General features: G+C 36.7%; 2 protein-coding genes across 3 annotated transcripts; both read right to left on the reverse strand.

The window, feature by feature from the left end:
• Positions 1-157: 157 nt before the first annotated feature.
• LOC106657530 (ankyrin repeat, PH and SEC7 domain containing protein secG-like) lies at positions 158-2,421 on the reverse strand. Its single transcript, XM_023462168.1, has 2 exons — positions 1,199-2,421; positions 158-1,115 (listed from the first exon to the last, which is right to left on the reverse strand). Exons 1-2 carry the CDS (start codon positions 2,301-2,303, stop codon positions 430-432), a joined length of 1,791 nt encoding a protein of 596 aa, XP_023317936.1. The 5' UTR covers positions 2,304-2,421; the 3' UTR covers positions 158-429.
• Positions 2,422-3,132: 711 nt separating this feature from the next.
• Positions 3,133-5,474, reverse strand: LOC106657529 (tankyrase-2-like). Of its 2 annotated transcripts, XM_014379113.2 has the most exons (3): positions 5,011-5,474; positions 4,272-4,947; positions 3,133-4,191 (listed from the first exon to the last, which is right to left on the reverse strand). In XM_014379113.2, exons 1-3 carry the CDS (start codon positions 5,362-5,364, stop codon positions 3,665-3,667), a joined length of 1,557 nt encoding a protein of 518 aa, XP_014234599.2. In that variant the 5' UTR covers positions 5,365-5,474; the 3' UTR covers positions 3,133-3,664. The 2 variants fall into 2 exon arrangements, with proteins under 2 accessions (XP_014234599.2, XP_023317929.1); XM_023462161.1 differs by having other exon boundaries at positions 4,272-5,474.
• Positions 5,475-11,498: the final 6,024 nt, after the last annotated feature.

Here is an 11,498-nt window from a genome sequence, read left to right on the forward strand (position 1 = left end):
TCTCATTTCATGAACATACAATAACTAAGTAAGTCGTAAACAAGAAGTTTTCAAATTGAAAGGACTGACATCACAAAATTTACATAAAAAGAGCTTCATAATTTTATAATTTTAAAATTGATATAACACTTGTTTACTTTTCAAAAAAAGTAAAAAAATTATTTTAAATTTAATCATTGTTTTACATAATTAAATAACATTGTAGAGATCATTGATAGTATTACTGATGATCATTTTTAAACCAATTCTCCCAACGTATAAATAAACAACAGTCGCGACGTCGCAATATTGACACTGGTTGCCGCAAACTTCCAGAAGATGAACTTTACGAACAAGAAAGTAATACAGTTGTGAGCGTTAATCGATACAACTATAGAAATCTTTCCTGAAACTCGAAGGTACAGATTTACTTTCATCCCCTACACTTTTTCAAAAGTTGTCCTCATTTGCTGGCAGGCCACGTAATCTGCGCGATCGACGGATCGGTGGTTCAGAGCTCGCAGACGCGACCGACTCACTACTTCTACATCTCTTCCTTTGATCGATCGGCCTTGATTTTAATTGATTTTTGTTTGTTTTCTGGCATAAGCGGAACAGATCTTCGTCGCTCATGTGTTCGGCAATTTTTAGGCAAGCAAGATACGGAAGGTTTAAGTTGCAGTGATCCGTCATAAAAAGATCGGCTACAAACCATTCCAACTGAGGCCGAATTAAAACGTTTGCCAAGTGTCTTTTTGCGATGATGTTCACGTGCTTACACGAAATATCGTCCATCGCAGGCAAACGCCAATTTTGTTTACCTTTTATCAACGAATAACCCTTGCTGTAGCTCATTTGACATATTTTATACAACGAAACGCCTTCGGTTAACATAATCTTTGTTGTGCGGTCAACTTGAGATAGCAAACGGTCAATTGCTTTTTGAGCCTGAACTAGGTGGCAATTTTCCAGTTTTAAATATTCTAATATGTGGCGCATTCTTAATTCCTTGCATTTTTGGTCCATGAAATCTTCAGCTTCTTGCGTAATATAAAATCCATAATAACGATGAATCAATCGTTTTTGCAAGATATATCTCTGATAAAACATTTCGGTATGTACTTGGAGTCCCTCCTCTTCCCGGAGAAAAATAAATCATTTTAAAAAATTATTCAGCACTAAATTATAGATATTATATAAGCAAAATAAAATGACGTACCTGGCCAAAACTCTGCAAGATCTGCGCCCATGAGATGATCAGTATCATTTCCTCGAATTTTCATCCAATATTTTATCATTCTGAGTCTTGCGTGTAAACTTAAATTGTATCCAGCCGACTTCAACAAATGAGCCATCTCAATTATGTTGAGAGTTAGTGGATAATTTTTCAATTCCAGTGGTGTGAATGTCATGTTGAAAATTTTATTCTCGTTTAAATTGTCGATCTTCGCTCCATACTTCAAAAATGTCCTCGTGAGCTCAAGGTCAAGTCGAGAAACCGACAGACCTAGTGGAGTGTATCCTTGACAATTACGAGCTTCGATATCTGCTCCGTTATCAATGAGCATTTTGACGAGTTCATCAACTGGTTTTCTCTTATCGCAAAATTTATGGCGGTCTGTGCATTGGCATAGACACAGCCGAGCCAGGGCGTGAAGAGGCGTGGATTCCTCTGCGTCTCGCTGATTTGGATTGGCCCCGTGTGTCAATAAAATTTCAACAACGTCAGCGTGTCTGTACTGGGCTGCTAAATGAAGTGGCGAATACGTGTATGTATCGAGATTGACGTCCACGCCTTGGCTCAAAAGTAAATTCACTGCACTCACATTGCCAGACATACAAGCTCCGTGTAAATATGTATAGCCGAGATCGTCTTGATAGTTTTTTTTTGGACTCTCCAAAAAATACTTCAAGATCTTTAGAGTTTCCACTTTTGAAGCTTTAGAGCAACGATACGTCTCATCTTTCCCGTACAATCCCTCAGTCAAATAATGCAGAGCAGAATGTCCATCTTTGAATTTAATCTCGTGTATTTTTAAGTTTCCCTCCTCGAGCAGTTTTATCATTTCCAAACTGTGTTTGTGTAAAGCATATCTTAAGAAATATTTTTTATCTTTGACACTGGGAAATAGCTCTTTACAGTTCATTAACTCTATACAAACTCTCCTATCAGCAGGGATTCTTAGTGGTCTTATATAAATTTCAAAGTCAAAGTAACATAAGTCGCAAAAAGTCCGGCGTCTCTGGTTCACGTCTTTTTCAGTTTTCATCATAAAATAACTCCTTTCCTGGATGGATAAGTCGTCGTAATTAATTATCGACATTTTGAAACAAACTTTTTGTGAATCTAACCTCCAAGAGTAAAAATTTCGAGTCCAGCACTGAGTGGAGGTCGAAATTGTACTGACGCTTGAAAGAGAAAGTATTTTAACGGCCGCGCGAATGCGCAGCTGCCTATAACGGCCAATGCGTATACGACATCGTTTGAATAGAAAACAACGAGCCCGCACAGTTCGAGCGATCATTCGAACGGTCATTTTGAACGTCGTATTTTTGGCGGTAATCGTGATCCTGTAAATTTCGCCCTGTCTTTCGTGTGTACGGCAAGCTCACAGGACCAGTGCTTTGGGGTGTAGATTTCTATAATATTAGTTAACAATCTGAAACGTGGTACGTTCTTGCGGTAATACAAAAAATATTAGAAAAATATCTTTGCCAGTGTATTTCTGGTGAATTTTTTACATCGACGTTAATTACAGCATCTAAAAGGGTTGCAACAAAATCTTAAAATAAAAAAGAAGTTAAAAGATCTAAATACATATCATACATACATGTCAGGTTCATTTATCAAAGATTTATGTATAGGTCATATCCCATTAATAATGCTTGATACAATTACATCTTAAATATAATCATAATCAAGACATAATAAATCAAGACCAATATTAACTGATTCTAATGCTTCATTATGATAATTATGATTACAGTTACACTTAATATACAATATGTACATGCGAGCATGAGAACTAAGATGATTACATGAACAAAACATCCTAGAACCTCTTCAAGACTAAACCATAAAAAACAAAAAAATGCTACATCAAAACAACTTTATAGACTAATAATTTTGAAATTGAAATTTCTTCACCCATATTGAAATTTTTGTATCTTTCTTTTGACGCCAACACTTCCACAAACACTTTACACAGCTGACAGCCGTCATATCACTTTTGATTATTTTATACGTGAACAAATAAAATAATATCAAAACAAGTGTCAAGTTGATACGTGTGCCTTGAATTTGGTCATGCGAGAAATGTTCTATTTGTGCGATTAGATACTACTGATAGTGCAGTATACTACTGATACTATTTCGTCTTTATTTTAAGTTTTAATTTAAAAACAAGAACAAAATATTATATATAAATATAACAATATATTTCATTAACAACTAAGAAGAAAACAGTGGAATGGATGGTGCTGGTTAACTGGAAGACCCTACAGTCGATAGGCCTAAAATTTGGAAAGGCACAGCAATAATTTTGGCATCGAGTCTTTTTCAACTGTGATTTTGACTTGCTGAAAGTCCCTGTAATCTGCGCGATCGACGAATCGGCGGTTGAGGGCTCGCAGACACCACCGACTCACTACTCCTACATCTCTTCGTTTGATCGATCGGCCTTGATCATAAATGATTTTCGCCTGTCTGCCGGCATAAACGGAACAGATCTTCGTCGCTCATGTGTTCGGCAATTTTTAGGCAAGCAAGATACGGAAGGTTTAAGTTGCAATGATCAGTCATGAAAAAATCGGCTACTAACCGTTCCAAATGTGTCCGTATCAAAACGTTTGCCAAGTGTCTTTTTGCGATGATGTTCACGTACGTACACGAAATATCGTCCATTGCGGGTAATCGCCAATTTTTCATACCTTTTATCAGCGAATAACCCTTGCTGTAGCTCATTTGACATATTTGATACAGCGAAACGTTTTCGCTGAGCATGATATTTTTTGTGCGCTCAACTTGAGCTTCCAAATCGTCAATTGCTTCTTGAGGATAAAATCGATGGTAGTCACTCGGGCATACATTTCTCAATTCCTTGCACTTCTGGTGCAAGAAATCTTCAGCTTCTTGTGTAATATACAAGCCATATATACGATGAATATCTATTTTGTGCTCGATATTTATCAGGACATACTGTTCGCAAGAATCTATAAGAGAAAAAAAGTATTTTAAAAAATTGTTCAACGGTAAAATACAAATATTATATCATTAGTATAAAATGACTCACGTTCACCGATAAGATGATCGGTATCGTTTCCTCGAATTTTCAACCAATATTTCATCATCCTGAGTCTTGCTTGTAAACTTAAATTGTATCCAGCTGACTTCAACAAATGAGCCATCTCAATTATGTTGAGAGTTAGAGGATAATTTTTCAATTCCAGTGGTGTGAATGTCATGTTGAAAATTTTATTCTCGTTTAAATTGTCGATCTTCGCTCCATGCTTCAAAAGTGTCCTCGTGAGCTCAAGGTCAAATCGACAGACCGACAGACCCAGTGGAGTGTACCCGTGACAATTTTGAGCTTCGATATCTGCCCCGTGATCAATGAGCATTTGAACGAGTTTATCCACTGGTTTCCTCTCATCACAGAATTTTTCGCAATCGGTGCACTGGCATAGACACAGCCGAGCCAGGGCGTGAAGAGGCGTGGATTTCTCTGCGTCTCGCTGGTTCGGATTGGCCCCATGTGTCAATAAAATTTCAACAACGTCAGCGTGTCTGTACTGGGCTGCTATATGAAGCGGCGAACACGTATATGTGTCGAGATTGACGTCCACGCCTTGGCTCAAAAGTAAATTCACTGCACTCACATTGCCAGACATACAAGCTCCATGTAAATATGTATATCCTAGATTGTCTTGATAGTTTTTTTCTGGACTCTCCAAGAAGTAATCCATGATCTTTAGGGTTAATACTTTTAAATTTCCTTCGTGCATAGTTTCATAGATTTTTGCGTAAATTACCTCAGCCAAATAATGCAGAGCAGACTGTCCATCTTCGAGTTTAACCTCGTGTATTTTCAAGTTTCCCTCCTCGAGCAGTTTTATCATTTCCAAACTGGGTTTGTCTAAAGCATATTTTAAGAAATATTTTTTATCCTCGACACTGGGAAATAGCTCTTTACAGTTCATTAACTCTATCAAAATTCTCTTCTCACAAGGGCCTTGTGTTATAGGTCTCAAACAAAGTTGAGAGTTATAGTGACATAAGCAACAAAACATCTCGCGTCTTTTTTTCGCGTCATCGTGTCGCATCACATAATCCCTAAACATTTTTCGCATGACGGATACGTATTCCTCGCTAAAAGTTGTTAACATTTTGAATCGAACCGTATTTGAAACTAACCTCCGCGACGAAAAATTTTCGAGCCCGACACCGGTGGAAGTTGCAAACGCACTGACGCTAAAAAGAGAAAGTATTCTAACGGCCGCGCGGCTGCGCAGCTGCCTATAACGGCCAATGTATGTATACGACATCGTTCGACCGAGCGGAGCAACGAACCGGCGCCGCTCGAGCCATGCGAGTAATTAATATAGATAGACGTAATTCTCTGCGTCGATGCGGGCTTTATCGTAAGTCCCGGGACTGAGTTACGTTCTGCTGTTGTAGCAGCCGATGTACACATGTACTCCGACGCGTTGGAGTTGTCTGTTTACCTTTCAAGCGCACACGTGTTCGACGAGACGCGCGCTATTTTAACGCCTAAAATGCCGTGAATTCGTTATTGACTAATTAAATTTCAAGTTAATATGGGTTTTGATAATATTCTGGTGTAAGTAGCTGGGATATTATGATTATGAAGTTTTACTTAGAAGTAAAAAAAAATGAGTGGACGTAATGTTCGTCACAGGAGTAATAAGCATTATCGAACAAAGGTGTAATGATAAAAGATTTTTAATGAAACACAATCATATTGACAACATTTTTATTGTAATTATAGAAAAACTTGTAATTGAATGTCTGTATAAGTTTCTATACATAATTATAATCGTCCAGAAAAAAATTAAGCACTTGTCATAATTTCACCGATGAAGTGCTGTTATTCTCTTAGGAACTAATCTAAGCATGTGACTGCAGTACATTCGAGCTATATTAGTAAAAACAATACATCATTCATATAAAAACTTGAAATCTCTCTATCATCATTATTGAGAGCCGCGTGTGGGATATTTAGTCTAATAATTGAAAAATAATCAGTGAATTTTATGAGTTTCTTTTAGTACACTTTTTGTGTCCAAATTTTTTCTCGCACTTATCGCATGCAAAATCTTACTGACTTTCATGGCGTGCCCTTTGGTGGTAGAGCCAATGCTGTTTTTGTCCAAATTTTTTCTCGCACTTATCGCATGTAAAATCTTTGCGACCTTCATGTATTGTCTTTTGGTGTTTGTTTAAATTACTCCTATCTCCAAATTTTTTTTCGCATCTGTCGCATGGGTAATCTTTATGCCCTTGGTGGACTGTTTTCATGTGCAAGACCAACGTACATTTGTGTCCAAATTTCTTCTCGCACTCGTCGCATGCAAAATATTTACGACCTTCGTGTACCGACCTTAGGTGTAAGAGCAAATGCCGTTTATGTCCAAATTTTTCTTCGCATTTGTCGCATTCGAAATCTTTACGACCTCCATGAACTGTCCGTTGGTGGCGAAACAAATTAAATTTTAGCCCAAATTTCTTCTCGCAATCATCGCACGAGTAATCTTTGCGACCTTCGTGAAATGTTTTTTGGTGGCTGTTCAAATCTAAATTTCTTACAAATTTCTTCTCACACTTGTCACATGCATAATCTTTTCGATTTTCATGCACTGTTTTTTGATGAATTAGCAATTGTACTTTTTGTCCAAATTTCTTCTCACACTTATCGCATGCGTAATCTTTGCGACCTTCGTGGACTATTTTTTGGTGTTTATTCAAATTTTTTTTATCTTTAAATTTTTTCCCACATTTGGCACATAAGTTATCTTTGAGGACTTTAAAGGCAATATTTTTCCGACCTTTATGAATTGTTGTTGTGTTTATGAGTAAACTCGATTTATTTTCTACTTTCGTTTCCAAATCGTCACATGAGTTATTTTTGAAGATGTTGTGTACTCTCTTCATATGGAGTAGCAAATAATCTTTGTGTCCAAATTTTTTTTCGCACTTGTCGCATGCTAAATCTTTGGGACCGTCATGGACTCCCTTCACGTGTGTGAGTAAACTGTGCTTACTTGCAAATCTCTTGGCGCACTTTTCACATAAGTAATCTCTGAAAACTTCGTGGAAAATTTTTTTGTGCTTCAGTAAAGTTGATTTATTTTCAAATTTTCTCTCGCACTTGTTGCACGTGAAATCATTGCGATTTTTGTGTACTAATTTTTGATGCGTAAATAAACTCGATTTTTTCACAAATTTCTTTTCGCACTGGTCGCATTCATAATCTTTGCGGCTTTTATGCTCTGATATTTGGTGTCTACTCAAATGACTTCGAAACTCAAATTTCTCATCGCACTTGTCGCAAGAGTAATCTTTTCGTTCACTATGAATTGTATTTCTGTGTGTTATCATGCTTGATTCTAGTGTAAATGCCTCCTGACAAATATCACAAATATAGTTTTTGTCGTCCAAAAATATAATGTCGCGTTCACTCAAATTATACGTTGAGACCACTTTATCGAGATCCTTCTCACTTTTATCCATTTCCGTGCCTAAAAAAAAAACGGAACCTATTTCGTGCCACGAAAATTGAACGAGTAAACTTGCTTTCACTACTGTAAACTAATCAGTGTATAGAGAGACAATTTCAAAATTGTTTGTTATAATATTGTTTACAATTCAGGTGCCGATGTATCGGTTCATTGTAATTACAATTTTCTAGCTATTTTGAAAGTGGGATACAGAATATCTGACTGAGAAATCGAAGGAGAACACTTGACGTTTAATTTATAATTTATTATTTTGAAAATCTTGCAGGAATCGAGAAGCCAAAAAATACTCGGAGACCAGTAATTAACTTTAAAATAAAGATATAATATGTGATGATTAATATCAAGAAGTTTATGTAAAACACATATTTTGATACAATTTTTATTTAAATTTTAGAAAAACTCGTACTTAAACATTTTTACATGAGTTTTTGTATATATTTACAATAGACAATAAGAGAATCGAGGGTTGTCAACATTTCACTGATGAAACACGCGCCTTTCTTTTGTAAGGCACTATTTACAGCATGCAACTTCAATAAGTTCAAGCTACATTCGTAAATATGATAAATTATTTACTAAAACTTGATTTTCATGTGACATGAGATTGGATTTAATTAAGCATAAATGGGTCTCTTTCCCATCATTATTGTTTTTTAGTGGTCCAGCAAACTATTTTTAAGTCCGAATTTCTCGACGCCCGAATTATATGCTTATTTTTTCGTGGACCATTATTCGATGGTAGAGCATACGATATTTTCGTCCGAATTTCTTCTCGCACTTGTCACATTCGAAATCTTTACGACCTTCGTGAACTTCGTGTTGGTGCTTAACCAGAGTCCCTTTTTGTCCAAATTTTTGCTCACACTTGTCACATTCGAAATCTTTACGACCTTCGTGAACTGCCCGTTGGTGATAAAGCAAGTTTGATTTTAGCCCAAATTTCTTCTCGCACACGTCGCATGCGTAATCTTTGCAACCTTCATGCACTATTTTTTGGTGTTTGTACAAATTTCTCCGATCTCCGAATTTCTTCTCGCATTTGTCACATGCATAATCTTTCCGACCCTCATGGACTGTCTTTTTGTGTGAAAGCAACTGTGATTTTAGTCCAAATTTCTTCTCGCACATGTCACATGCGTAATCTTTTCGACCTTCATGGACTATTTTTTGGTGTTTGTACAAATTTCTCCGATCTCCAAATTTCTTCTCGCATTTTTCGCATGTGAAATCTTTGCGACCCTCGTGGACTGTCTTTTTGTGTGAAAGCAACTGTGATTTTAGTCCAAATTTGTTCTCGCACATGTCGCAAGCAAAATCTTTACGACCTTCGTGAACTTCGTGTTGGTGCTGAAGCAGAATCCCCTTTTGTCCAAATTTTTGCTCACACTTGTCGCATGCGAAATTTTTGCGACCTTCATGAACAGCCCGTTGGTGTGAAAGCAACTGTGATTGTAGTCCAAATTTCTTCTCGCACATGTCGCATGCGTAATCTTTTCGACCTTCATGGACTATTTGTTGGTGATAATTCAAATTTCTCCGATCTCCAAATTTCTTCTCGCAATTATCGCATGCAAAATCTTTTCGACCCTCGTGGACTGTTCTTAGGTGGATGAGCAAATTCCTCTTTTGTGTAAATTTCTTCTCACACTTATCACATGTGAAATCTTTTCGACCTTCGTGTATTGTTTTATGGTGGCTCATCAATGTCGATTTTTCTCCGAATTTCTTCTCACATTTGTCGCATGGAAAATCTTTCCGACCTTCGTGGACTGTTTTTTGATGGAGCAGCAAATTCGATTTGCGTTCAAATTTCTTTTCACACTTGTCACATGTAAAATCTTTGCGTCCTTCGTGTACTGTCTTTTGGTGGAAAAGCAAATTTGATTTTTTTACAAATTTCTTTTTACAATTGTCGCATGCGAAATCTTTGCGACCCTCGTGTACTATCCTTTGGTGTTGGAGCAAATGTTGTTTTTGTCCAAATTTTTTTTCGCACTCGTCACATGCAAAATCTTTACGTCCTTCGTGTACCGTCTTTAGATGTAAGAGCATATTCCTTTTTTCTGTAAATTTCTTCTTGCACCTGTTGCATGCGAAATCTTTCCGACCTTCGTGTACTGTCTTTATGTGCATGAGCAAACTCGATTTTTTACCATATCTCTTCTCACATTTGTCGCACGGGTAATCTTTCCGACCTTCGTGTACTGTCTTTTGGTGTAAAAGCGACTGAAATTTTTGGGTAAATTTCTGACCACACTTTTCGCAAGCGTAATCTTTGCGACCTTCGTGAACTGACTTTATGTGGATTAGCAAACTCGATTTTTTTCCATATGTCTTCTCGCATTTGTTGCATGCGTAATTTTTGCGACATGGGTGATCCTCGAAGACATGTACTCTCTTCATGTGAATGAGAAAATCCAATTTTTTTATAAACTTTTCTCCGCACTTGTCGCATACGTAGTCGCTGCGAACGTCATGTACTGTCTTTATGTGCATGAGCAAACTATGTTTATTTCCAAATCTCTTCGCACACTTTTCACACAAGTAATCCTTGAAGACTTCGTGGAATATTTTTTTATGCTTCAGTAAAGCTGATTTATTTTCAAATTTTCTTTCGCACTTGTTACAAGTCAAATCTTCACGATCTTTGTGTACCAACTTTTCATGCGTTAACAAACTCGATATTTTCACAAATTTTTTCTCACACTCGTCACATGCGAAATCTTTGCAGCCTTTGTGTACTGATATTTGATGTCTATTCAAATGACTTCGGAACTCAAATTTCTTCTCGCACTGGTTGCATTCATAATCTCTTTTTTCATTGTGAATTGTATCTCGGTGTGCTATCAAGCTAGATTCTAGTGCGAATGCCTCCTGGCAAATATCACAAACGAGTCTTTTTTCGTCTGGAACAACAATGTCGTGTTCATTTGAATTATTTGCCGAGACAAGTTCTTCGGGGTTTCTCTCACTTTTATTCATTTTAGTACTTAAATTAAACGATGGATCCTTCAATTTTTTGTCACAGAAATTGAATGAGTAGCATTTATCTTTCGGTGTTATGACTTGTTTCGTCGAGAAAGATAACGTTCAAACTAATTTATTTTTACTATAAACATGATTGATGTATTTGAGAACGTACGTTAAAGTCGTTTGTAATCATACTGTTTACAATTGAGTGGGTAACTTATTTGTATGTAATGGGTAATTTATTTGTTTATATACTAGTGGCAACCACAGTTGCAAAATGCTGAGCGACTGAATGGTAAATAACGAAATAGCATACGACATCATGATAATAGTTGTTTCAGCCGTATGAAATTAATAATAGTAGCTTCAATGAGTATCATAATAAATCAATGTTACAATGAGTTTTTTGTGTCAGCTAATTTGGTAAAGCCGTTAAAATTATTATTGGTATAATTGGAAGTAGAACACAAAAATAGGGCGTATTTTTTAGTTTGATGTTCCCTACATGTACATTAGTATAGGTATATATGAATACAGGTTTTCGTAATTCGCACGTACGAAATAGATTTCACTTATCGATGTTTTGTGCTCAGCGTGTATTGACAACGTTGCGACCAAAGGAATTTGCACATGGCATGCCAACACATATAGAGCTGTATGTACGCGTTAAGCTGGCCCGGTGTGCCCACGTGACAATATACATAGATATATATTTGACTACATGACTAACCATGCATATTTATCACACATAGATTACATAGATGTACGATATTCGCTCGTTGTGTAAAAAT

The sequence above is a fragment of the Trichogramma pretiosum genome, unplaced genomic scaffold (genome assembly GCF_000599845.2).
Source record: "Trichogramma pretiosum strain Unisexual culture from Peru unplaced genomic scaffold, Tpre_2.0 scaffold86, whole genome shotgun sequence".
NCBI classification, from domain to species: Eukaryota; Metazoa; Arthropoda; class Insecta; order Hymenoptera; family Trichogrammatidae; genus Trichogramma; species Trichogramma pretiosum.

Excerpts from the sequence above, each read along its gene's own strand:
- LOC106657530 (XM_023462168.1), bottom strand. The coding sequence starts at position 2,303 with ATGTCGATAATTAATTACGACGACTTATCCATCCAGGAAAGGAGTTAT. Across the intron at positions 1,116-1,198 it reads TCTTGCAGAGTTTTGGCCAG|AGGAGGGACTCCAAGTACAT; the intron begins GTACGTCATTTT and ends TTCTCCGGGAAG.
- LOC106657529 (XM_023462161.1), bottom strand. The coding sequence starts at position 5,364 with ATGTTAACAACTTTTAGCGAGGAATACGTATCCGTCATGCGAAAAATG. Across the intron at positions 4,192-4,271 it reads CGATCATCTTATCGGTGAAC|ATTCTTGCGAACAGTATGTC; the intron begins GTGAGTCATTTT and ends TTTCTCTTATAG.